This window comes from Chlorocebus sabaeus, chromosome 26 (genome assembly GCF_047675955.1).
Source record: "Chlorocebus sabaeus isolate Y175 chromosome 26, mChlSab1.0.hap1, whole genome shotgun sequence".
NCBI classification, from domain to species: Eukaryota; Metazoa; Chordata; class Mammalia; order Primates; family Cercopithecidae; genus Chlorocebus; species Chlorocebus sabaeus.
Window position 1 is genome coordinate 27,294,078 of NC_132929.1, and position 26,167 is coordinate 27,320,244.

The following is a 26,167-nucleotide window of genomic DNA, read 5'->3' on the forward strand; positions in this document are numbered from 1 at the left end:
TTAAAGTATATAACTCGGTGATTTCTAGTATATTCACAGAGCTGCATAACCATCACTGTAAATATTTTCAGAACAACTTCAACACCCCAGAAAGAAACCCCCACTTCCCAACTACCACCACCACCACCCCAGCCTTGAGCAACCACTAATCTACTCTTTATCATTATAAGATTTATCCATTCTGGACATTTTATATAAACAAAATTATACAATATGTGGTAACAGCCTGACTTTTGCATTGTAAAATTGCACCCTCCCATTCATTGCCTCATGACTAGCAGTAATCTGTCGGGGCAAATATTATTTAAATAGTGAAAACCTTCTTTTCTGATAGTGTTCATTTTGGGCAGTGAGAAGAAAAATACATATATTTTTCCAATTTTAAAAATTGTGGTAAAGTACATATAACATAAAATTTATCATCTTAACAAATTTTTAAGTGTACTGGTCAGTGGCATCAAATACATTCATAATGTTGTGCAACCATAACTACTAACCATCTCCATAACTCTTTTCCTCTTGTAAAACTGAAACTCCATACCCATTAAACAATAACTCCCCATTTTCTCCTCCCATCATCCCCTGGCAAACACCATTCTACTTTTGAAATTAAAATATTATATCAAATATCTTTTTTGTTTGTTTTTTGAGACAGAATTGTACTCTGTTGCCCAGGCTGGAGTGCAGTGGCATGATCTCTGCTCACTGCAACCTCCGCCTCCTGGGTTCAAGTGATTATCCTGCCTCAGCCTACTGAGTAGCTGGGATTACAGGGGCCCGCGACCACACCCAGCTAATTTTTTGTATTTTTAGTAGAGAGAGGGTTTTGCCATGTTAGCCAGGTTGGTATTGAACTCCTGGCCTCAAGTGATCCGCCTACCTTGGGCTCCCAAAGTGCTGGGATTACAGGTGCGAGCCACCGCACTCAGCCCAAATATCCTTAAGTAGCAGTTAACTATCTTTGATCTGTAGAAACTTCTTGTCCCATTGACTTGTAATTCCTTACCATGGCATATTTTAAAGATACATATTCTTTAAAAATTTATGATAGTGCCAAGAGAAGGGAAAGGGTCTTTGAAAAAGATTACTTGGCTGTTTACCAAAATCAGGAAGGTAGTTTTCCATTGCACTTGTGTTTCTTCCCTCAGCTCATTTCAATGGGACTCTAGTATGTAATTACAAAATAATTTATAGAGGTACTCAATATGTACCTTGCAAATATTTAAATTAATGGTTCTGTCTCTAATTTAACTGCATACTAAGATCTTCTGGGGAGCTCGTGAAGACTTCCAACGTCAGTGTCCAGGTTCTATTCCATATCAGGGAAATTAGCATCTTTGGCAGCATATAACAGCTGATAGTGATGCTTGTGTACTTAACCTTACAACACATCAAGAGGCACATAATGTTGAGTTGACGCCAGTGACTGATGCTGAATTTGGTCACCAAATTAAAATGGTGCCTACTAAGTCACTCCATTGTAAAGGCATATTTTCTGCTTGCAATTAGCAAGTAATCTGTGAGGTGATATTTTGAAATCTTGTGACTACTCTGTTCCCCAATCATTTTTCTCCTAATGGTTTAAGTGGTCATTGATGATTCTTGTAATATGAGGTTGTAAAGTGGTGATTTTCTAATTCTAGAACTCTTTTCTGATTTGTTAGCTTGCATTCTTCTGTAAAGAAGAAGGATTACTCCCCAGCCCCTACCTTTTTTTTTTTTTTTTTTTTTGAGTATCCATTATGGGTTCATGGATTTTTATTTGTCCAAAGTATTACTCTCAGCTATCCTCAGTCACTACAGTCATTATTTTAATGCTAAAATTGTCTTGACTCTGGTAATTGAGGATCACTTTAAACAGAGCCTTGTGTCTGTATGTATGTTAGGTTTTTTTAATTCAAGTATAATATATACACAATAAAGGACCTAATTACAGCTTGAGGAATTTTTAAATATGTATACAGCCATGTAACCACACTCAGATCAAGATATTTACTATTTCCAGTACCCTAGAAGGCTCTTTCATGTCCCTTCCCTACCAATACTTACCCCCAGACTCAGAATAATCACCATTCTGACTTCTACCACCATAGATAAATTAGCCCATTCTTGAATTTCATATAAACAAACACATGTGTTCTTTTGTGTCTGGCTTCTTTCACTCGTCATTACGTGGGCAAGATGTATTCCTGTTGTTGCACGTGGCAGTAGTTCATTCTTTTCTACCACTGATCACTTCAGAAGTGAAATTGCTAAACCAAGGGGTACATATCTTTTCATCTCAGGCATCTGGTATATGTATTTTTAGGCTTTTGATTTATATAACCCACCTGCTTTCCAAAAGGCTTATGCCAATCGCTCTCTCACCAGAACGATATACTTAAGGACACGTTCTTCCATATCCTTGCCAATTCTAGCATTTATCTTTTCAAAAATCTGTCCTAAATTTGAAAAAAACTAATGGCTTCTTTTTTTGAAACATTTTACTTCTCTTATTACTTATTGTGTGGTTATTTTTCATGCTTTTGACCACTCACATGTTTATTATTTGCAATATTTCTTTCTGTGTGTTCTTTTTAAGGACTGAGCTAGTTGTGGAGACAAAATAGGAACACAACCCTTTGTTACAATTATATATGTATAGTATGTATTGTATGTATATGTATGAATGTAAAGTTCAATTATATTATAACTTTTAGTAATTGAATGTTAACCAATGTTATGCAAGAAAGTAGATTCCATGGCTAAAGAAGTTTAGGAAATGTTAAAAACTATTTTTGTTCTTGTTTTTTAAATTGTGGACCTCATAAACTTTATGATGCTAATGTGTAGTGTGAATCTTCTGACATTCCTTTCTCTTTCTAAGAGAAAATTTATATAAAGTTCTAAAGAAGACAATTTGGGTTATTCTGCCTTAGAGTACATTCTTAAAGTAAGATGTATCGGGAAAACTAAATGAAATGTCCTTTTTTTCCCTCACCTTGGCTGTGGTAAGCCAAATTATACATCTTCTTCCACCTCATCCTACCCCCTAAGGTGTTCCTGTCTTAACACATGGAACCTGTATGTTACCTTCTATGTCTAAAGGGACTTTACAGATGTGATTAAGTCAAGGACTGCATGATAGATTATCCTGGATTATCTGGGTGAGCCCAGCCTAATCACATGGGTCCTTAAAGGAGAGAACCTGTTCAGGCTGTTGTCAGAGGGAGATGTGACTACTGAAGAAAGTCAGAAGGAGAAGCAAACTCGCTGGCCTTGAAGATGGAGGAAGGGGTGATGAGCCAATGAATGTGGCAGCTGCCGGGAGCTGGGAAAGGCAAGGAGTTTCCTTAGAAAGTCTCCCCTACTGTCTCTAGAAGGAAGGCAACCTTTCTGACACCTTGGTTTCAGCCCAGTGAAATAGGTGTTGGAATTCTGACCTACAAAACCATAAGATAATAAATTTGTGGCATCTTAAGCCACTAAATTTGGGGTGGTTTGTTTCAGCAGCAGTAAGAAACTACTATACTGGTCGACCTTTAATATTGTCAAATTTTCAATCTTTGCTAATTTGAAAATTCAAAAATGATATTTTATATTCATTGTAAAATGAACACTTTATATACGTAATGAATTTTCTTCCTATTTTTGAATTTCTGTTTGTGTCCTTTGCCTATTTTTCTTTTAAAGTGTTTCTATTTTATCATTGATTTATATGAGCTGCTTATGTATTATGGAAATTAAGTTTTGCAGGTATTTTGCCTAGTGTTTCAAACTTCTTATAACACTTTTGTAATTTTTTAAAACATGAAATGTAGATATCTACTCATTCTTTTTCTTTATGTTTTATTTTCTTTCTTTCTTTCTTTCTTTTTTAAGACAAGGTCTTACTCTATCACTCAGGCAGGAGCACAGTGACATAATCACAGTTCACTGCAGTTTCAAACTTCTGAGCTCAAGGAATCCTCCCTCCTTACCTTCTGTGGAGTAGCTAGGACTACAGGCATGCACTACCGTGCCCAGATAATATATTTGTTTTTTGTAGAGACAGGGTCTGGCTATATTGTCCAGGCTATATTATCCTGGCCTTGAGTGATCCTCCCACCTTGGCCTCCAAAGTTCTGGGATTACAGATATGAGTCACAGAACCCAGCCCTTTATGTTTTCTATCTGTAATGTTTAGGATAGTATTTATCTTCTCAAGATTATGAAAGTAAGCTGAGCATAGTGGCTCATGCCTGTAATCCTAGCACTTTGGGAGACCAAGGCAGGAAGATCTCTTGAGCCCAGGAGTTTGAGACAAGCCTGGTTAATGTAGGGATAGCCTGTCTCTGCAAAAAGTTAAAAAATTAGCTGGGGCCGGGTGCGGTGGCTCAAGCCTGTAATCCCAGCACTTTGGGAGGCCAAGACGGGTGGATCACGAGGTCAGGAGATCGAGACCATCCTGGCTAACACGGTGAAACCCCGTCTCTACTAAAAAAAAAAAAAAAGACAAAAAAGTTAGCCGGTCGAGGTGGCGGGCGCCTGTAGTCCCAGCTACTCGGGAGGCTGAGGCAGGAGAATGGCGGGAACCCAGGAGGCAGAGCTTGCAGTGAGACAAGATCGTGCCACTGCACTCCAGTCTGGGCAACAGAGTGAGACCCTGTCTCAAAAAACAAGTGTACAAAAAAACTGTAAAAGTATTCACACATATTTTTTCATGTTTTCACTTTACATATTTGATCTGTATATGATTTAGTTCAATGAAGGTGTGAGGAATGCATTCATTTTTCTTTTTCTTTTTTTGTTTTCTTTTAGACAGGGTCTCACTCTGCCACCCAGGCTGGAATGCAGTGACACGATCATGGCTCACTGCAACCTTGATCTCCCTAGGCTCAGGTGATCTTATCACCTCAGTCTCCCGAGTAGCTGGGATTACAGGTGCATGCCATCACACCTGGCTAATGTTTGTAAATTTTTGTAGAGATGGGGTTTCACTGTGTTGTCCAGGCTGGTGTCAAAATCCTGGGCTCAAGCAATCCACTCACCTTGGCCTCCCAAACATTTTTATAAAAAATTGTTAGCTAATCATACAAACATCATTTAGGGATTAATTATTGCCATAGTTTAAATGTGACCTCCAATGTTCGTGTGTTGAAAACATAATCACCAGTGCAACAGTGTTGTGAAGTGGGACCTTTCAGAAGTGATTATGTCATGAGGACAGAACCTAACCCTAGGATTAATGGAATTAATGGATTAATGTCCTTATCGTGGGAGTGAGTTTGTTGTAAAAGTGAGTTCAGCTCTCTTGCACACTCTTGCATGTGATGTCTTCCACCATGTTATGATGCAACAAGAAGGTCCTCACCAGATGCAACCACTTGATCTTGGACTTCCCAGCCTCCAGAACCATGAGGCAAATAAGCTCCTATTGTTTACGGCTTATCCAGTCTCAGGTATTCTGTTATAGCAACACAAAACAGATTGATTTTAAATGCCACTTGGATCGTATACTAAACCACCATATTGCAGGGAAACTAGTTAGAAAGTTATGACAGTGGTTCTATTTCTCGACTATTTTTTTCTATCCCTGTGCTGGGGCCAAAGGGTTTTAGTTACTATAGCTTTATAATTTAATATCTGGTCAGCCAACTCACCTTCATTTTCTTTTAAAACTTTCTTGCTTATTCACATATGTGTTCATTCACTCAAAAAATGTTTATTGAGCACCTACTCTGTGCCAGACTCTGTTCCAAGTGTTGGAATATGAGATAGACAAGGTTCCTGGCCTAAGAGAGGTTGCATAGGTTAGAGGAGGAGATGGACCATGAAGCAAATTTATTAAAGGTTGTCATAAATACCAAGAAAGAAAGAAATAGGATAATGTAATAGAAGATAATTGAGTAAGGACAGGATGAGAAGGAGCTAACTTTGTAAAGACAAACTACAAGCAGAAAGAAGATCAGGTGCACAAGTCCTTAGCTGGGGCAAAGCTTGTATTTTGGGAGTGATATGAAGGGCCTTGGGCCTGGAGCAACATGATAGAAGAGAAAAAGTGGGTATCTTCCATGTTCTCCCTTTCCTAACTTCCACTGTCCACCTTGCCCTGTGCCCAAGAAGGCTGACTTCTAAGGATTGCATCAAAGGCACCCCTGCCCTCTGGTTTCTGGTTGAGTTCAGTCACTGGGGGGCACTTGTAGGAGATGAGAGGAAGGAAGAAGAGTGGAGTCAAGAGATTTATTTCCTTGGCTGCCTTTCTGATGGGTTGTCTCCTGCTGGCTACATCCTCTACTGAAGACTGCAGGTCCTGTCAGTTCTCACACCAGGCTCAGGTTTTGGATGGTAATGGCTCTCTGCTGTGACTGGGCATAGAGGGGTACAATTTCCCATGTTGCTTTGCCTAAACTCCACACTTATCTTTGATCAGACTCATTTTTTAAAGATCACCCTGGTTGCTTTAAAGTATGAACTGGAGGGATGGAGGTATAGGGCAAGAGGAAGGGAAGCAGAGAGAGACTGATAGTAACGTAATTAAAACCAGGACTGACTTGAAAAAAAATCTTGAATGTATAGACACTGAGAAACACAGGACTCAATTCTATTTATTCTTTCAACTTTTTCCATATTTACATGCCAGGCACTACTATAGGCACTCAGAATAGATGAATCAATACATTATATGATTAGATAAATAAATTATATAATAATAAATAGATGGATAAATAAATTATATAGCATGTTTGAAAGAGACAAGTGGCAAGGAATAATGAAAAAGTAGAACAAGGTCATGGGGTTGGGAGTACAGGAGTGGAGAAAGAGGGTGCAATTTTAAATAGCCCATCACTGAGGAGGTGACATTTGAGCTAAGGCTTGGGGGAAGGTGAGGAAATAAACCATGCAGACAAGGGGGTCGCAGTAAAGGCTCCAACGTAAGGGTGTGTCTGGCCATGTCAGCAGCAGCAGAGGCCAGTGTGGCTGGAGCTCAGGGCTTAGGGAGAGTGGAAAGAAAGAAGGTCAGACAGGCCACAGGAACAGCAGAGAAGAAGGAACTGCTGATTTCTCTTCACTGCCCCCTCCCCACCCACCATGAGTCCACAACCCACCCTCTCGTTTGAGAAGAGCTGAGGATTTTCACACAGGCTCCTCCTGGCCACTGTTTCATGCCTTATTGAAAGTGGGGCAGGAGGTGGGGCGGGGGGGAATCACTAATCTCTGTTAGTTTCTCAGAATACATTCATTCAAAGTATACCTATGTAGTGTCTGACAAGAAATGCTGGCCTAATTCTTCAAGGACTGTTAATTGCACCACTAATCTTGCAGAGGAGTTGGCAGCTAAGTCACCCTGGGTCGCTGGAGGACGACTGACTGGAGGATGGACTTTAGAGCACCAGAGCAACGCTGTTTATTTTCTGCTCCACTGAGGAAGATGTTAAATTGTATTTTCAGAATACCACTGGGAGAAGGAAGGGAAAAGAAAAATAGTCTGTCTTACTACTCCCTCCCTCAGTGAGGAGTAAATTTAAAGTAAACCTTTTGTACAAAGCTTTTTATTGTGAAAAATTTTGAGAGGATGGTATATTGAACCCCTGTGTATTCATTGCCAAGAAACAATAATTATCAACTAGTAGCCACTCTTATTTTTTCTCTGTATCTATTTATCTAACTGTATATTTTTTTCTTGGGTATTTTAAAGCAAATTCCAGGCATCAATATCTGTTGAGCACTTACTGTAAGTCAGATGCTATTCTAGATGCTAGGAATACAGCAATGAAAAAAAGTACATAGACAAAAATCCCAGTCCACATAAATCTCACATTCTAGATGTAGGGGAGAGATAACAAATAAAATCAATAAGTGAAGGTGCAGTACACTGGATGGTGATAAGTGCAATGGAGAAATAGCAAGCAATGGATGGGAATGGGGAGTGCAGGGGAAGGGGTTACAATTTTAAATAGGGAGCCAGAGTATGTGCGGTAAGCATTGAGATACACTCCTCAGAGCCCCCTTCAGGACACAAAGACTTATTCCTCCAGCTGCTGAAAAGAACCTCTTCATCCGAGGTCATGCTGGGAAGGCTCACACCCAGTGACTGATCTACACAGAAATATAAAAGCTGAGCCCTCCCACCCCAGCTCAGCACAGCTTTAAAGAGTCCTCTCATCTTTAGAATTCCTTGTAGGTTTGGCAAGTTCTTCTATCGAGACTGCATTGCAGCTCAATTTGTCCCTCTGCCAAATCCTACTTCCTTCCCATTCCTTCTCTTCCATAGGAGTTGGTTCAAGAGCACTCCCTAACAAGCTTCTTGCATGCTAATTTCCACTTCGGAGTTGGCTTTTCAGGAAATCCAACTTGAGACAGTGGGACTTCCTAAGAACATGACTTTTGAGCAGAGAGATGATGTACGTAGGGGATTGAGTCAAGGAAGTTTCTAGAGGAAAGCATTCCAGGAAGAGAAAACAGCAACTGCAAACGTCCTGAGGTAGAAGAAGCAGGCCTGCTGTGTGTGAGCAAAAGCAAGGAACCTAACATGGCTGAATTAAAGAAAGCAAGGGAAACAGCAATAAAAGATGAAATGAGAGTTAATGCAGGGAGCCAAAAAGTATAGAGACATATGCACCATTTAAGAACCTGGCTTTTTCTCAGAGCTGCTTCAACTTTCTAGGCAAGATTTCCACATATTTTTAATCTTCCAGAACCATGAGTCAGGTAAGCAGATTAAACCCACATGGAGCAAGGAAGCCCTCATGCCACATGTAAGAAGGGCTCCTAAGCCACCGTGACCAGGCACTTGAGAGCCCAGCTTTGGATGATGGTCTAATGCTAGTGGGCCAGAGTTTCATCAGTCTCTAGGTCATTGTTTTTCTTTGGGAAGACTTTAGAAGCTCCCTCCAGAGAATCTAACATGGAGTCAAGACAAGGAACAAGAACTGTCACCTTGGTCCATTGGAGACTGCCTGCATCTGGACATTGATTCCTCAGTCCCGTGGTATCATCTTTTACCAAATAGGATCTGATACAACTAGATAGAAGCTGCTTCCCACTGTCCATGGTTGGGTTGACCTCTAGGGAGAAATTCTCTTTGAGTTATCACATCCAGGCCCCAGATACTGATGTAGAGGAAATACTACTTCATGGAATCTGAAATTTAGAAACTTAGAAATTTAGAAACTCTCTTAAAATCTACAGATAAGAACTTTAAAAGGGGCCAGGTGTGGTGGCTCACACCTGTAGTCCCAGCACTTTGGGAGGCTGAGGCGGGTGGATTGCTTGAGCCCAGGAGTTTGAGACCAGCATGAACAACATGGCAAAACTCCATCTCTACAAAAAAAAAATTAGCCAAGTTTGGTGGTGCATGCCTGTGGTCCCAGCTACACAGGAGGCTGAGGCAGTAGGATTGCTTGAGCCCAGGAGGTTGAGACTCAAGTGAGCCAAGATCATGCCACTGTACTCCATTCTGGGTGATGGAGCGAGATCCAGTCTCAAACAAACAAACAAATCCTTTTTATAACATTAAAAAATAAATCCAGAACTTCAAATGGGAATCCTGCCCCGTGGAGCCCTCTCACTGTGTTCATGAGGAAGAGAAATGGAGAGCTAAGGTCTGCCATGAGTGCTGGGGTGATGCTTAGACTGGACCCATTTCTACATATCCCCAGCCAGTCCATTTCAGTTCCTTTAACAGATCTGCCACAACTAGGCAAAGCAGGAAATGACCTGCATAAAAAGCCACTGTAGGTGCCTAAACACCAAGTCAAAAATTCTTCCAGACCAGCCTTCTTCCTAGTACTCTGGTTCATCAATTCACTGAGTTTCCCTGCCCCTTTAAGCAGTGAGCTCTGGTTCTTGCTTTTGGATCTCTTGCCTTGGTGACACAGTTTATGCTATTGATCACAACTCCAGTCATGCCTTCCTTTAAGACATGATTCTTGGTACTTGTCCATCATCTTCATTCACTATAACCATGGAGCAGAAACAACTCATGCTCGAAGCCCACCACACCTAATGACAGAGGAATCCCAATTCCTGCCACCCCATAATAGTCACAGTAGGCCCAGAGAGCAGTGATTTCGTGGAGCCCCTTACCTTGAGCAAAGTCTCTAATTCCTTTAGCCCTGCCACATTCCTGTGCTACTAATCAGCATCTGCATGACCTCCAGGACAGGAGTGAGTCAGGGTGGGTGCCCATCTCCACCTTGTCCTCTACCTGACCTCAGAGGCCCAGCAAGGATGACTCTGGTGCACCTACTGCTCTGTCACCTCTACACAACCCAGGAAAAGGTGCCTTCCAGCAGCCAGAGGCCAAGCTTCTGATGCTTACTGTCTCCTCCTCAGAAATGCAGATGATCTTGACCAACACTTCTAAGAGTTTGAAGTAGCTCACTCAGGGCCAGCCTGACCACCACACTAATGAAGGGGGTCAAGAACGGCCTTAACTTCATGCAAGCTGAACACACATTGCATGGCTAGTACCTTGTGAAGATTCACAAGGGAGCACATCCTCTCTGTATTTTAGCAGATTCCCCAAGGCTGAACCCTATAGAAAGAAACACCACTTTGTACCTTTTATCTCCCTGCCTGATAACCCCCATACCTGCATCACTGAACAGGGAGAAGAACTAGAATAGTTTCTTATTCCAAATTCCTAGTACCACAAATCTCAGCTCCAGAGCCTCACAGGGCAGAGGGCGGGTGCTAACCTGAGGAGAATTTGGGAAGTCTTAGCCCACCTCAAGCATGCCCGTGTCTACCTGGCAGCATTGTCCCTGGAAAATGAGGGAATGGGCGGGGCTGATGAGGAATTTGTGCAGTATGGCCACTTGAAATACACTCGTGGAATACACTTGGAAAAAAGGTACCAAGGCTCATGTAAGAGAACTGCTATAGATTCATAAGATGATAAGATGATAAGATTCCATTCAACAAACATTTATGACCTCTTTACTCTATATGCTAGGCACTGAGGTAAATAGATGAGTACTGACAAGCCCCTCCTCTCTGGGAGGTCACAATGAAAAGGACATAGAAGTAATGACAGTACACTGTGAAAAACTGTTTAGAATGGCACTCAAGTAGTAGCAGAGTGTCAGAGAAGACAAAAAAACCCTCCCACCAAATTTTAATTTCCCTTCCACTGACCTTATCACAATGTATTCTCACATCCCAAATGCAAGCAGTTTATTACGATTGTCTGAAACATAATGGAATATGAAACATTATAGTTTATAAAACGATTTACATGGACTATGTTGTTTTATTGTTCTTTTCTGATTATAAAACAGTATAATACTTACTCATGTTGAAAATTTAAGGAGCTCAGAACTGCATAATGAACAAAGAAAAATCCTAACCAGGTAACCATTGTAAATATTATGGGAAATAGACTTCCAGATAAATTTCTAGGTGTGAGCATGTGCACACACACACACACACACACACTCTTTTGTTGTTGTTTTGTTTTGGGGGCAGGGTCTCACTCTGTCAACCAGGCTGGAGTGCTGTGTTGCAATCATGGCTCACTACAGCCTCAGGGCTCAAGCCACCCGCTCACCTCAGCCCCCCGAGTAGCTGGGACTACTGTCATGCACCACCATGCCCGGCTTATTTATTTATCTATCTATTTATTTATTTTGTGGGGGTGGGAGAGATGGGGTCTCCCTATGTTGCCCAGGCCAGTCTCAAACTCCTGGACTCAAGAGATTCTCCTGCCTCAGCCTCTGTAAGTGTTGGGATTGCAGGCCTGAGCACTGTGCCCAGCCACACACTCTTTTTATAATAGGAATCACATTGCTGATAGGCAACCTGATATTTTCACTCAATAATGCTAATTCATTTTACATACTGTATTTAATGGTGTAGTGAGCATCTGTTGCTTTTGTTTACTTTATAGCCTCACCCTGATTCTTTCTGGCAAGTCATTCTACCCTTATGGTTCTGGAGCGAACCCTCAATCATAGTTCTTACATCTTCCTCCTATGGCCCCCAGGGTAGGTGACTGACCCAACCTGGTTCAATTATGGTACAAGCAAGATAAGAGAACAAGAAAAGTTTACTACTTTCTCCTCCTACCCACTCTCAGATTTATTTCTGGCCCTTTTCACTCTGTAGGTGGCCTATATGATCTTTTCATTTGGGCCTGCTTTCCTTATTCACATGCCCTTTTCTTTTCATTTCCATGCCTTCACTTTCCTTAAGTCTTGTTATTTGCTCATTTCCATTTTTCTTTGTCATTTCGACTTCCCTGTGATGGTGAATTTCTAGATTTCACATTTATTTCTCCTTTCGTCTATATCAGCAGCCACCTCTAGTGCTGGCATCCTGTGTCGGTCTCTTTCACAGCAACAGATCCATTCCTATAACTCTGTAACTGCTAGGGCCTTGCCAGCTCAGGCTCTCTATTCTTAGCCCTTTTATGAACATCTCTTCTGTGAGACTACGCCTTTGTAATGAAAGTGTTGGGTGGAGAATTGTACTGACAGTGTCATGATCCTCCAATGTGGGATAGCCATCAGCATTTGAAGGATATGTATTTGAAGACCAAAGGTAAACAGGAAACCCTCCATCCCTTCATTTATTTAAGCAGATGGATACCTAGACACTGTAAGAAGGGCTGAGAAATCAAAGATGAGTGAAACAAGATCCTTTCCTTGAAAAATTCACAGTCTAGTGTGGTAGAAAGACAGATATGTAAGCATGTAATTACAGTGAGAGATATAATTTTATAAATATACGTATAAAGTGTTTTCTTAGAAAAAATGTGCAACAACAGGACATGCCCCTGAAGTTTGCATTGGTTATCACTATCAGATATTTCCCCTTTTTTCTTATCTGTATTTTCAGAAGTTTTTCCTTCAATATGTATTTATCATTTTGGAACTAAGGAGAAACAAAGCATCTACACAAAGTAGCATGATGGGATATATGCCCAACTGGGAGTGTGCATGGCATCCTGAGGAAGCAATGATCTCATCTAGGATGTCAAAGAAAACCTTGCAACATCTGCCTTTCCATTCTTACTCATATGGGTCTCTTACATGTCAACCAAATGCAAAGCATGACCTTTGGATCCTGGTCCAAGTAAACCAACTGTAAAAATATTTACAGTATGAGGCAAGTGGGGGAAATTTGAATCTGACTGGATATTTGATGATACTATGGTATTATTGTAATGAGGAGGAGGTATGTTAAAAGCATTGCAGTAACATTAGAAAAAAAAATCCTTATCTTTTACATAAATATACTGACATACTTTGACATACTTATGGATGAAATAATATGAAGTCTGGGGTTTTCTGTTTGTTTGTTTGTTTGTTTGTTTGTTTGACGGAGTCTCTCTCTGTTGCCAGACTGGAGTGCAGTGGTGAGATCTCGGCTCATTGCAATCTCTGCCTCCTGGGTTCAAGTGATTTTCCTGCCTCAGCTTCCCAAGTAGCTGAGACTGCAGGCGCCTGCCACCACACCCAGCTAATTTTTGTATTTTTAGTAGAGACGGGGTTTCACCATGTTGGCCAGGATGGTGTTGATCTCTTGACCTCGTGATGATGTTTGGGTTTTTTAATGAGTAAATAATTCACTGGGGGATATGAAGTAGATGGAAATATAGAATAAAAATAATGGTCAGAGTTAATGATAATTTAGGTTGGGTAGTGGATTCCTGCATGCTTATTTCACTATTTCCTCTACTTTTGTGCTTGAAATTTTCTACAAAAATACAATAATAATTAATATATTTTTTCTGTAATAAATGAAAACATCCTACAAATGTCTGTATCTTCAAGACTTAGCCCAAAAATCATATTCTCCACTAGTGAATGAGCACACCACAATTGTTCCATTTGTGTGGACAAATGAACAAGCAGCATTGAGAAACTCACTGTGCATTGTACATTGTCAATTTAATAATTATCTGATCTGTGTCAATGTTATTTGTCCTGTAATTTCAACATATATTTCATATTCCATGTTTATAGTGTGCTCACACATAAGTAACAAATATTTTAATCTTTTTATTATTAATAAAAGGGCTGTCTTCTCTTTGAAATCTTTCCTCACCATTCATTCCATTATTTGGACAGACTCTACTTGAACTTTACACATACAAAAAGGACACATAACACACTTTTGTGCTTATTCATTCACTTATATTTAAATAAGAATTGTGTGTTGCATGTGAAACCTGTTCACCAACTAGTTGTTGTTATATTCACAATCCTTTCTCTCTACTAGGCTATAGTGATATACCAGTGACTAGTGTCTTACTTGTCTTTGTACACCCAGCAACTATCTCAATACCTGGTACATTTCAGATGCTCAATAAACACCTGTTAAACGAATTGATGAATAAATACAATTTAGGATTACTCCATTCACAGACCTATACCAAGTCCAGTGGGATCATCCGTAAGGCTGAATAACGTAAACTAATTCATGCCTATGGTTTACTCAATGCTCCACCACTCATTTGATCAGAAACATAACATGATCCTAGATTTAGTGTCCATTTAACATAATCACCTTAAATCCAAATGGCAGAGAGAGATAAAGTACCCTTTTTCTTTTGGGCAAGCAATGCAATGTACTCAACAGATATCCCTGACCTTCATTCCATCCTGAGTGTCTCCCAATTGCGAACATGTATTGAGGAGACAAGTGAGTCAGAAATGGGACGAAGGACAAAGTGAAACTGAGGGATTAGGTCAGTGAGTCTCAGGATCAGTGAACGGTTATTTCAGATAACATTGGGTAATGTTTCATAAAAGCTGAAAACATTTCATGACTTATTTTCTTAGGCTGTATCAAAATATTCTTGGTATCAAAATGACTAGTTCAAAACATGTACCCATTTGATCTTCATAATAAGAGTGTGAGGTAAACAGAGCCTGTCATTTCCATCTTAAAGAAAAGGAAACTAAGGAAATGTACCCTTCATTCAGCTGGGATTTAAAAATATGACTTAATTTTTTAATGCAGTATAATGGGATAATAATGCTATGTTATCACTGCCAAGAAAGAGCTTTTTTGTTTTGAAGGAGCTGTTAGATTTAGAAGTACTCTTTAGATCCTCAAAGGAAGTATTTGAGTGACTTCCAAACTCAAAAACCTCCAGAGCGAGGGAGATTTGTTTGTCAGCTTGGTTGTTTGTTTGTTTTTAGGTACTTGAATAACTTCCTCCTTGAAAAGGAGGGTGCAGAAATCAAAGGCCTGATTGTGCTGAATCCTTCTCTTTGGTCATTATTCAGACTGGTTCCCAGCATGCCGCAGTCCAGAGGAAAAGGTCCAAGTTCTGTTTAAAAATCAGAGACTAAAGAGCTTACTCAGCACCCTGCTCACATTAATGTTGCTTGTTTTCATTATTTAAAGTCTTTTGATAGTTCCTTGTATGCAATAACCTTAGGCTTCTGGGAATATTCTTAGAAGATAGGAAGCACCTCCCTAACTTAGTAAAGATGAAAAATGCTTTTCATGACTATCCCCTCTCTTGAAGGACCCCTGAAACAGCCAGGTCTTTGGGCATAATTAAATTCTGGGCAAGATTTTACAGAAATGCAGCTTCTTTTTTTCTAATTTAGTTTTGTGGTGTGTGTGTAAAGTGCGGGAGGTTCCACTTGGTGGGGAAAGGAGACTTTGCCATTGCTGCTCGTCTATTCAGGACTGATGGAGACACTCATTCTTAGGGGAATAGGCAAAGATTTGTTTTTGTTGTTGTTGTGTTTCAGCATCAGAGAGTGAGAGTGTGTTGCAGCAATCTGACTATTTGGAAGACTGCTCCTTGAATTTCCCAATTCAAAAGACTCGGTAGAGCTGAGGGATGCTTGATACGTCAACACAGACCACAAAAGGCAGGACTTTTCTAAAGAGATTAGAATTATATCTACCTTTTGGGTACACGAGGTGAATGGAATGAAGGGATTCTGGAACAGATATCCCGAAAGAAGAATCGCAAAGCAGAACTCCTCGCACAAGGTTATCTAAATCTCCTTGACAGGTGCACACGCAAAGAAGGCATTTGGCCCTTGAGGTAACGTTTACTTGGGAGGTTGGGACAATTCTGTCACGCTTAGGGCAAGCCAGCTGACCCTGAGCCCAGGAGCAACCTAGGACTGCAGCACAGAAAATACGCCAGCTGGCCGGTCGCTCCTCCTTTGTTCCATTCCCGGGGGATTGGAGTAGCGTTGGAGTCACTGACGCCATCCCCTCCCGCCTCTGGCGTTCATGGAGCATGCGCTTCCTCCCTCACTTCCTCTCCAGGAGGGAGCGAGAGTAAAGCTACGCCCTGGCGCGGCCGTCTCCGCGTCACAGGAACTTCAGCACCCACGGGGCGGACAGCGCTCCCCTCCACCTGGAGACGTGACTCCCGCGTGCCCCAACCCTGCTAATCCATTGACCCCCGAGTGTCAGAGATCCCGCGGCCGCCCAGTCCCGGCCCCTCTCCCGCCCCACACCCGCCCTCCTGGCTCTTCCTGTTTTTACTCCTCCTTTTCATTCATAACAAAAGCTACAGCTCCAGGAGCCCAGCGCCGGGCTGTGACCCAAGCCAAGCGTGGAAGAATGGGGTTCCTCGGCACCGGCACTTGGATTCTGGTGTTAGCGCTCCCGATTCAAGCTTTCCCCAAACCTGGAGGCAGCCAAGGTATGTGAGCACTTTTCTTCTTCCTACCTTCCTTTTATTTCGCCACCAAAAGGTAAAGTTTAGTATAATAACGTGAGCTGTAAATCTCCCTGCCTCGTTTTCTGATCAAATCATAATGAATACGGACAGAGAAATCAGTTCGAATTTAGGCAGAAGACAGATTTTTTTCTTCACTTTTAAAATAATAGAGCAGTAATATGGATTTTTTTAAAGATCTTATTTTGAAAAGGGAAGGGAATCGTTTTCACCTAAAGTGGCTCGGATTTTTTCCTAGTTGCCTTACAACCTTTCTCAGATAGTCTATTCATTATATAGGCAGTATATGATGAAAGAGCTTTTAGTGTGCCAATAATGCCAATCCAAATTATGCTCTCTCTAGTTGAGAAGAGCTGGTAACCCTAGTGTTAGAACTATATGTTAAATTTCTGGTCAGAAAAAAAAAGTGTGATTCTGTCAGCTCAGGAGATACACCAAGATAATAAACAAGGCAATATTGATAATTACTGTTATTGTATAATCTTGATAATCTTTGTTAGTATTTGTTTCATGTCATCCAAAAATTATTTCTCCTAATGTTTGTTTTTCCTTTTTATGAAGATTTTATTTAATAAGAGGCATATTTTGTCTTTCAATGCACAATTAAATTTATATTCACGTGTGTTTATTCTAGACAAATCTCTACATAATAGAGAATTAAGTGCAGAAAGACCTTTGAATGAACAGGTAGGTCAAAAGTAACATTATAAATGCTATTTCATTTTGATTTAGTTATTATTATTTAATGTAATTATGCTGTGACATTTGGGTCATTTTGAATTTACAAACATCAGGAACTTAATAGTTAATTGACAGCAATTAGGATGGGAAATCTAGCTTTGATAAATTCTGTGCCCTAGTAGTTATTTATATTGAGTTCTGTATATTGAATACATAGAGTAGCTATATAATAACCCAGTAAGCTCAGCATCACATCCACTCTGTTGTAAGATTGCCTAATTTACCAGAGATTTCTCTTTCACCAATATTATAGGAGAAAGGAATTAACACTTACTGAGCATCTGCCCTTAATTTTATCTCATTTAATAATTATAACAGTGCTCTGAAATAGGAATTATCCACATTTTACAAACAAGAAAATTAAATCCCATGGAGATTAAATCATTTGGCTCTCATACTTGGTAAGTGGTGGAGCAATGATTTTAAACCAGGTCTATCTCCTGTTTGTTCACAGATTGCTGAAGCAGAAGCAGACAAGATTAAAAAAACATATCCTCTAGGTAAAAAGAAATCATGTTGATGTTAATTTAAATAATGTAGGCTATGAGAATCTGAACTAAAATGGCTGTGTTGGTTTGGGGCTTTTCTTCCAGAAAACAAGCCAGGTCAGAGTAACTATTCTTTTGTTGATAACTTGAACCTGCTAAAGGCAATAACAGAAAAGGAAAAAGTGGAGAAAGAAAGACAATCTATAAGAAGCACCCCACTTGATAATAAGTTGAATGTGGAAGATGTTGATTCAACCAAGAATCGAAAACTGATAGATGATTATGATTCTACTAAGAGTGGATTGGATCATAAATTTCAAGGTAAATGAGAAAAAAGAACTTTTTGTTACTGTGGAGTTCCCTATAGTGGGTTAAGAGAAAGTCCAATATTTTAAAAATATCTTTTAAATATTCATAATCCTTTATTAGTCAAGTCCAAAATTGAGATAAAGCATCTATTTACAATAATGTGTAAAGCCCCAGCTCCACAGAGTGCCAAATTTTATTTTCCCTTTAAAAATTCCTTTAGCAATGCTCTGAAAACATTTTTAATCTAGTATTTATATTTTATGTTATTAAATTCATTTGAACATTCAAATTTACTTTAAAAATTAGTACACACAAAATATCATAATTTTCAAATAATTAGATCAATAAAGTACCCTCCCACCCTACACAAAAAAGGTGAAATGTCCACTATTTCCTTTTCAACGTTCTCTCCTAGTCATATCCTTTCTCCATAGGTCATCCTAACCTTTACATGGCTTCAATTACATCTATATCCTGATATCCTGTATCACTAGGCCATGCTTCTCTTAGCTACACACTTATTTATCTGTTTACCTATTTGACAGTTTCCCTTGGCAGTCTCAGGAGCACCTCAAATTTAGCATGCCCATGATTAAATTCATAATCTGTGTCCACCTCACAACCTAGCTCTCTTAGAGTACTGTTTCTTTAGGAAAGACTACTATCCATTCAGTTTTTTAAAGACAGAAATCTAGGATCAAACTACTTATCTTTTCCGTCACCTTTCAAATTCTAATCTGCCAAAACTTACTAATTTTATGTCTTATGCATCTCTCAATTGTTTTTCTCTATACTTGTGCAAACTCCAATCCTTGTCCAAGCTCCAATTATGTCTCATGTAAACTATTGCAAAATCTACAGTTCTCCCAGCAACCACTCTGCCTCTCCCCAACTCATTCTTCATTTGGCAGCCAATGTGATAGTTTCCTGACTTGAAGTCAGGAGTTCAAGACCAACCTGGCCAACATGGTGAAACCCTGTCTCTACTAAAAATACAAAAATTAGCCGGGAGTGGTGGTGGGTACCTGTAGTCCCAGCTCCTCGGGAGGCTGAGGCAGGAGAATCACTTGAACCCAGGAGACAAAGGCCGCAGTGAGCCAAGACCACACCACTGCACTCCAGCCCGGGCGACAGAGCCAGACTCCGTCTCAAGCAAACAAACAAAACGGGAAAACCAAAGTCCTTAATGAAGCTTGCATAGTCCTGCATGGACTGCTTCCTGACTACATTTCTAGGTTCATCCAGCACACATAACCTGATAGAAACCTTGTCCTTGCCCTTCATGGCACTTCATAAAGTTTGTAATCTTACCTTCATAAGTGTGACTATCTATGATTAATGCCTTTCTCCAAAACTAAACTGAAAACTTCATAAGAATAGAGACATTGTAACCCCAGTGCCTGGAAGCCCATGAATTTATTGAATAAATTTATGAAAGAATGAATGAACAAATGAAATAACAGATGAGGGAATAAATGAACTGCCATACCTAGGCATTAAGGAGGGAAGTATGTTTTTCATTTTGAGAACCAGTGCTTAGGAGTAAGTACAGGTTTCTTCCCTGTCCTTATTCTGTTCCATGGCTACAGGAGATTTATGCTGATTATCTCTGCCAGAAAACAACTGACGATTAAATATATGACTTTTATATGACAATTAAATAGTGGACTTTCATAGGACATAATAACCTAGGAGTATTCCAAAGTGTCTTGTGTACCTATGAAGTGGAATGGAGGCAATGGGTATATATTTTGACATATATCGTATGCCATGCTACTTAGGGAAATCTACTTTTTAAAATCTTGAATTCGACTTTTTTTACCTAAAATATTGGGACTACAAATAGACACTGATTATAACTGCAGACAAAACAGATTCAACCACTTCAACCGAAGTGATCATTTGATTTAATAGAATAATCTAATATTGAGTTGGCTGGATTGGTCAAACTGGTTGTACATGCAGGCAGAGACATAGATCTGTTTTTGATCTGACTGCTAACTTAAGCAACTAATTTTTTAACTGTTCAACATTTTATTACCATCCCAAATATGTTTGGAACTACCAAGTGCTAGTCCTAATGACTTCAGGTTTACTGTAGGAGGTATTAACTCCACTCGAGATCACAGAGAAGACCGGCCAGGGTTCTTGGAGACAATGGTTTGTGAGTAAGCTTCTGGTCTCCCCTTGTGCTCTGGAAATCCTGAAACCACAGGGTTTTGGCCACCAAGTTAAATAGAGCCTCAGATGCATGTAGACTTCATCCCAGAGGGGAAGGTAAAGGAAGCTAACTTCTGCCGGATGTGTTCCCAGACCTACTCTTGCCTTTGGGAAGCTTCCAAACAGGTTTGTGCTACAGGACCCATCAATTCTCCTTTTCACTGTTTTCTACAGTATGCACAATTTAGGATCTCTCCAAATTTCTCTTATATAATAGTGCTTTGGGGCTCCTGTATGCGTTCAAATATTTATGGAGCAATTGCTACGTATTGGACTATGAGCTAGACAATAAAACCTGTGTAGTCAGGGAGCATGCCTAACTTTTACATCACTCTATTTCCAGTGTCTGACACATAGTAAGACTTCAATTAAAATATATTGAACAAATGAATGTCAAGTGCTATATTAGATGCTAGGGATTCAAAACAGTACTGGGCAGATGATGACTTGGGACATGACCCTTTGACATTCACTTAGAATGTTGTGGCTACTTAACAAAAGTTATGTGTTAAACCCATGTTTGGCTCCCCTCTGGGAGTCTATACATGGAGAGTGAAATACCCCTTCATGAGCAGAAAGGAAGCCATTCTGAGTCATACTATCCATTTTAGAAGAGTGAAGGAAATCAGGGAAAGGTGAGGAGCAATGGTCACACGTTCCACTGTTTACCCCATCCAGCAAAGCGCTGCTAGGGGAGACCTAAGTTCCTGGCTCAAGAGAGTACAGCGGTGCAGCAGAGCAAAGTCTCTTCAGCGGGTTACTAACATCCTCCCTGTTGTGAAGTAAATGGACTGAAAAACAGTCATCTCAGTTATTTTCCAGGTTTAGCAGGCAACCAATATTCCTCCTTTTACGGATCCTGAGGGATAAGTGGGAAGGGAAATAAATTCTTCCACCTCTGCATAGACTGGGGCAGTTTCTGCTCTGTGTATTCCCGAGAGCCTGACTTGCAACCCACAAATGGAAAAATCAGACACATAATAGTGAGTCTCTGCTCCTGAAAAATAGATGATGAACCAAATTTTCAGTCAGCCAGGGGGAGAACTGATTTTATGTTTGTGGTTTGTTTGTTTGTTTGTTTGTTTGTTTTTCTTAGGGGCTTTTCTGCTTTTTTATCTATCTGGTACTCAGCTCGAAGGGCTCATAGCTCATGTGCTGGCCAACAGCTCAGCAATTTTGTACTGACAGAGAACTTCCAGTCCTCCATGTATACTTACCCCTACTCATTTTCCTAAGCTTCTTTCCAAACAAGAAGATACTCTGCCTGAGGCAGCATATACCTCTATTTTCATAGAGTCTGAAAGAAAAGCCACAGGAGATATTCCCTGTCCAAATCCCCAAAACCCATGGAAGAAAAGAGCAGAATCAGAAGAGAAATACTAGGTTCTTCTTTCTTTGAGTGAGTGTGATGAGGATTGTCTGGGCAGAATCTAGCCAAAGATTCAATTTCCATTTTCTCTAGAAGATAACTGCAGTTCCTTTATTTCAAAATACAAATATATCGTGCATAATAACAATAATACATTAGCTTTCATATATTAAGTTGGTGCAAAAGTAATCGCGGTTTTTGCCATTAAAAAGTAATGCCATTAAAAGTAATGGCAAAAACCACGATTACTTTTGCATCGACCTTAAGTACTTTTCAATCTGAAAGGTACTTTTATATTTTATTTCATCTGATCTTCACAACAATCCCATGAAATAAATACCTTATTAGACTCCTTTACAGTGATCCAAGGATATAACTAACCAGAGATATCACTGGGGCTAAAATTCTGATCTTTCCAGTCTTCCCGGAGGAAACAGGGAGAATTAAGAGTCTTGTAAATTTGATCCATTCAATGTGGTATAGATTGGAGATGACTAATAATTGATTCCCGGAAGATCTCCATGGATATGCTACAATGCTTCATTGCCACTAGCCCTTTCCCTCAGGATGGGCCCTTACTTTGGTCTGAAGTCGTATTGCCAAATGTATTTCTAGGAAAACCAAGGGTACATATTAGCATGCTTCTCTGCAAAGATTTACATATTGCTTTGTGCAGATCTGTTGCCACATTTCAAAAGTTTAAATTCCAGGCACATAAAGTAAGTTCCCTGTTCTCTAAGAATGAGTCGTGTTACCTTAAGCTGCCTTTTTTACATAAAGACACTCTGATACAGGTTCAGTTAGAAGTAAATATTTATTTTAGGTGAGTCATAAAATCTTCAGTACACACTCTCTGATTCTGGGTGTGAGGTAGAGGTCCCTGCCCCTACCCCAGGAATTTGCCTGCAAAGGTAGTACATGTGGGGATATTACCAAACAATCTATTCCCTGTATGGAACTGAAATATCAAATCATACAATATATAGAAGGGTACATTGAATAATATGACATGCTATATAAATATGGCATACTATGTTAATAAAAGGTATAATATGGTTTGTATTATTTGTGATAACAATAAATGGAGAGGGCTTTTGTGTTGCCTTTAGCTCTTCCTTCCTCTTACAGTCACCTAAGAAAGTTTCAGAATGTCCATTATCATACTAAGTTTTTAACATGAAGATCAATTTTATTTCAAACTAAGGGTTTTCGTGGACCAAGAACCACCATAAATACATCTCAAACATATCTGAGTGTACAAAAGTGAAGTACAGATTATAAGTATAATATGATGCATGAAACAGATCTATGATCACTATGTCGTGAAGTTGTGGTCATTCTGTCTAGATGATCCAGACGGTCTTCATCAACTAGACGGGACTCCTTTAACTGCTGAAGACATTGTCCATAAAATCGCTACCAGGATTTATGAAGAAAATGACAGAGCAGTGTTTGACAAGATTGTTTCTAAACTACTGAATCTTGGCCTTGTAAGTCATGTGCACGGAAATAAACCAAATTCCTAGTGCAGTTTAGAGTATGCCAAGAAGCCAAGTCACTTGTCTCAAGTAGCCAAGTGTTTATCATGTGTCTTCCTTTTACTAGGACCCATAGGTTTTAAGGACAAGCACCATTCTTTTTTTCTGGGAGTTTATCATTCATCAGAAGGACTAGGCAAGTAGACACATGCCCAAAATGCCAGCTGCTTAAAAACCATAAGAGCCAGAGAATAGCTTATATCCAACTGGAGTAAGGAAAGGCTTCAGAGGAGAGGCGCAAGAAGGAAGCTTAGAGGGATGGTTAGGATATAACCCGCAGAGGTAAAAGACACGTATGTGACAAAAAAGAAATAACATGAGCAAAGGCATGTGATCTATATTTTGGAAACTCCAGGTGATCTCATTTGAATCCACCTCAGCTTGGCTCCTCTACCCTGACCTGGCCCTGGCAGGCTTTATTAAGATGCTAATGTTGTGGGATGTCAAAGGTTATCTGACTATGACCTAAAGCTGTGGTGGAGCAATGCTCCGGGTGTTTCTCAAAATATGTAGTCCGTGGGTTTCAAGAGATAGGACTAACAGCTTGCATGGTGGGCCCAAATATACTTCTTCCAGGAGTGCTGAGCAATCCCTATAACAGCTAGTATGTGGTGCAGGCATAAGTGAGGGCTGTCTGAAAGATGGTTCAGAAGAGTCCTCTTTAAAAAATATATGTTTGGCTACAGTTTAGTCCGCATTTTTTTTTAAATCACAGGACTGGGAATATAGCAGTTATATATGTTTTGCCTTTTTATGACAGATCACAGAAAGCCAAGCACATACACTGGAAGATGAAGTAGCGGAGGTTTTACAAAAATTAATCTCAAAGGAAGCCAATAATTATGAGGAGGATCTCAATAACCCAACTAGCAGGACTGAGAATCAGGCTGGAAAAATACCAGAGAAAGTGGTATGTATGTGTGTATATGTATCTGTATGGATGGATGTGTGCGTGTGTGTGTGTGTGTGTGTGTGTGTGTACTTCTATCTGTATAATAATTAGTACCTTACTTGATACCAAGGAAGATTTGAGGTATGTGGCATTTTTAGCCCATTTATAGTCAGGTCAGTCATGTTGGCTAAAACCTATAATCCCAGCACTTTGGGAGGCTGAGGCGGGAGTTGAGACCAGGAGTTCAAGACTAGTCCTGGAAACATAGTGAGACCCCCATCTCTACAAATAAAAATAATTAGCTGGGTGTGATGGCACAAGCTTATAGTCTCAGCTACTCAGGAGGCTGAGAGAGGAAGATCGCCTGAGGCCAGGTGTTTGAGGTTGCAGTGAACTATGATGGCACCACTACATACCGGTCTGGGTGACAGAGTGAGACCCTGTCTCAAAAAATAAATAAATTAATTAATTTTAAAACATGTATATGCATAAAATACCAAAAAGTTAAAAATATAAATGATCTCCACTTTGAAAATAATGTAAAGATTATGTTATATTCTATTATTTGGTAAAGATTACATCTTATACCCCACAGTAAAATAATACATAATAATATGTGAAGTAACAATGTCACATAATAACAACTATATGTACAGTCCCAGTGAACTGCAACCAAATATCTCACAGTTCCTTTGGTATCCAACATCTGTTCACAGCAGATGTCATCATCTGTGCCCAATCCCCCCACAAAGAAGTGGGTTGACTAGATCGTCTGCTCCACCAGCTTTTGTGTTCCCCAGAGCCAGCTGCCTAATGCTGCCTCTCTGTTCTTGGCAGTGCTCATCCACCTGCTCCTTCCCCTTTTCATTGGTTTAGATGCCTATTTACCCAGGCTAATTTCATCCTTCCTTCCCTTTATTGGACTCCTTGCCTCTTCATTTTTTCCTTGGCACCAACGAAGCTGCTAAGATCTTTCTCCCCACCTTGAATTCTCTTTAAAACTTTAGATGAAACTGACCATAGGGGGATATCAAATCTCTCATCTGTCCTTTGATTTTCTTCCGTAAAGAACCCACAGCCATGGCTCCTCATCTCCTCCAACATCTTATCTCAAATACAAAGACTATAGAGGCTGATAATTCTGTTTTAGAGAGGCTAGAAAATATAAATTGGGTCTGGATTTTTTTTTTTTTTTTTTTTTTTTTTACTAGGTAGCCTAAAAACTTTCCTCTGCTCTCCTTACTTCCAATCCTCAACAGCTGCCATCTTTTTAAGCAGCTTTTGAAGATTCACCCACTCAAAAAAAAAAAAAAGTTCTAGATTTATCAAAAAAAAAAAAAAAAACCCTTATGACTTTCACCCAAGCTTACCAGTCTGAGCTAAAACTAACAACTAACATAGCTATTTCCATAACTCTTCACTCCCATTACATAATCCTATTCACCCATCTCTAAAATGTTCACATGCTTGACCTGTGTACTCATGTTACCTGAATGCATCAATGCAAATTAAATACAAATGAAATATTCTTTCAACAAATATTTATTGAATACCAACTCTGTACCAAGCACTGGAAATACCATGCCCATTTAAAAAGACATAATCCCTTAATCATGAAGCTCAAAGTCTAGTGGAAGAGGTAGATCGTGTTTAAATCATCATGTATTTTCATTACAATTGCATTAAGTGCTCTGAGGAAAGAAACATGGTTCTGTGAGACCTCAAAAAAGGAACCTGAGCTGGACTTAGGCTCAGGTAATGCTTCCCTAAGGAAGTAACTTGAACTGAGAACCGAAGGTCAAATAGGAGTTAACTTGTGAACATGAGAGGCAGCACACAGAGAAGGATGTGTGGAGTATCCAAGCAACTGAAACAAGCACAGTGTTGCTGGCACAGAAAGAAAGAGCAAAAAGAGAAGAGACTGGGAAGGTGGACCCGGGCCAGACCATGCAGTGCCTTATGAGCCATGGATGGACTCTGATC

At 39.9% G+C, this 26,167-nt stretch overlaps 1 protein-coding gene across 1 annotated transcript in view; it reads left to right on the plus strand.

Annotated features, from left to right (window-relative positions):
• The first annotated feature begins 16,208 nt into the window (after positions 1 to 16,208).
• The window catches only part of SCG3 (secretogranin III), a 39,007-nt gene continuing 29,048 nt past the window's right edge, over positions 16,209 to 26,167 (plus strand). The window contains exons 1-6 of the mRNA XM_008016602.3: positions 16,209 to 16,591; positions 17,262 to 17,314; positions 17,823 to 17,868; positions 17,962 to 18,177; positions 23,102 to 23,244; positions 24,053 to 24,202. Coding sequence (XP_008014793.2) covers positions 16,510 to 16,591; positions 17,262 to 17,314; positions 17,823 to 17,868; positions 17,962 to 18,177; positions 23,102 to 23,244; positions 24,053 to 24,202 — 690 coding nt within the window. The 5' untranslated portion in view covers positions 16,209 to 16,509. The remainder of the gene's footprint in view (positions 16,592 to 17,261; positions 17,315 to 17,822; positions 17,869 to 17,961; positions 18,178 to 23,101; positions 23,245 to 24,052; positions 24,203 to 26,167) is intronic.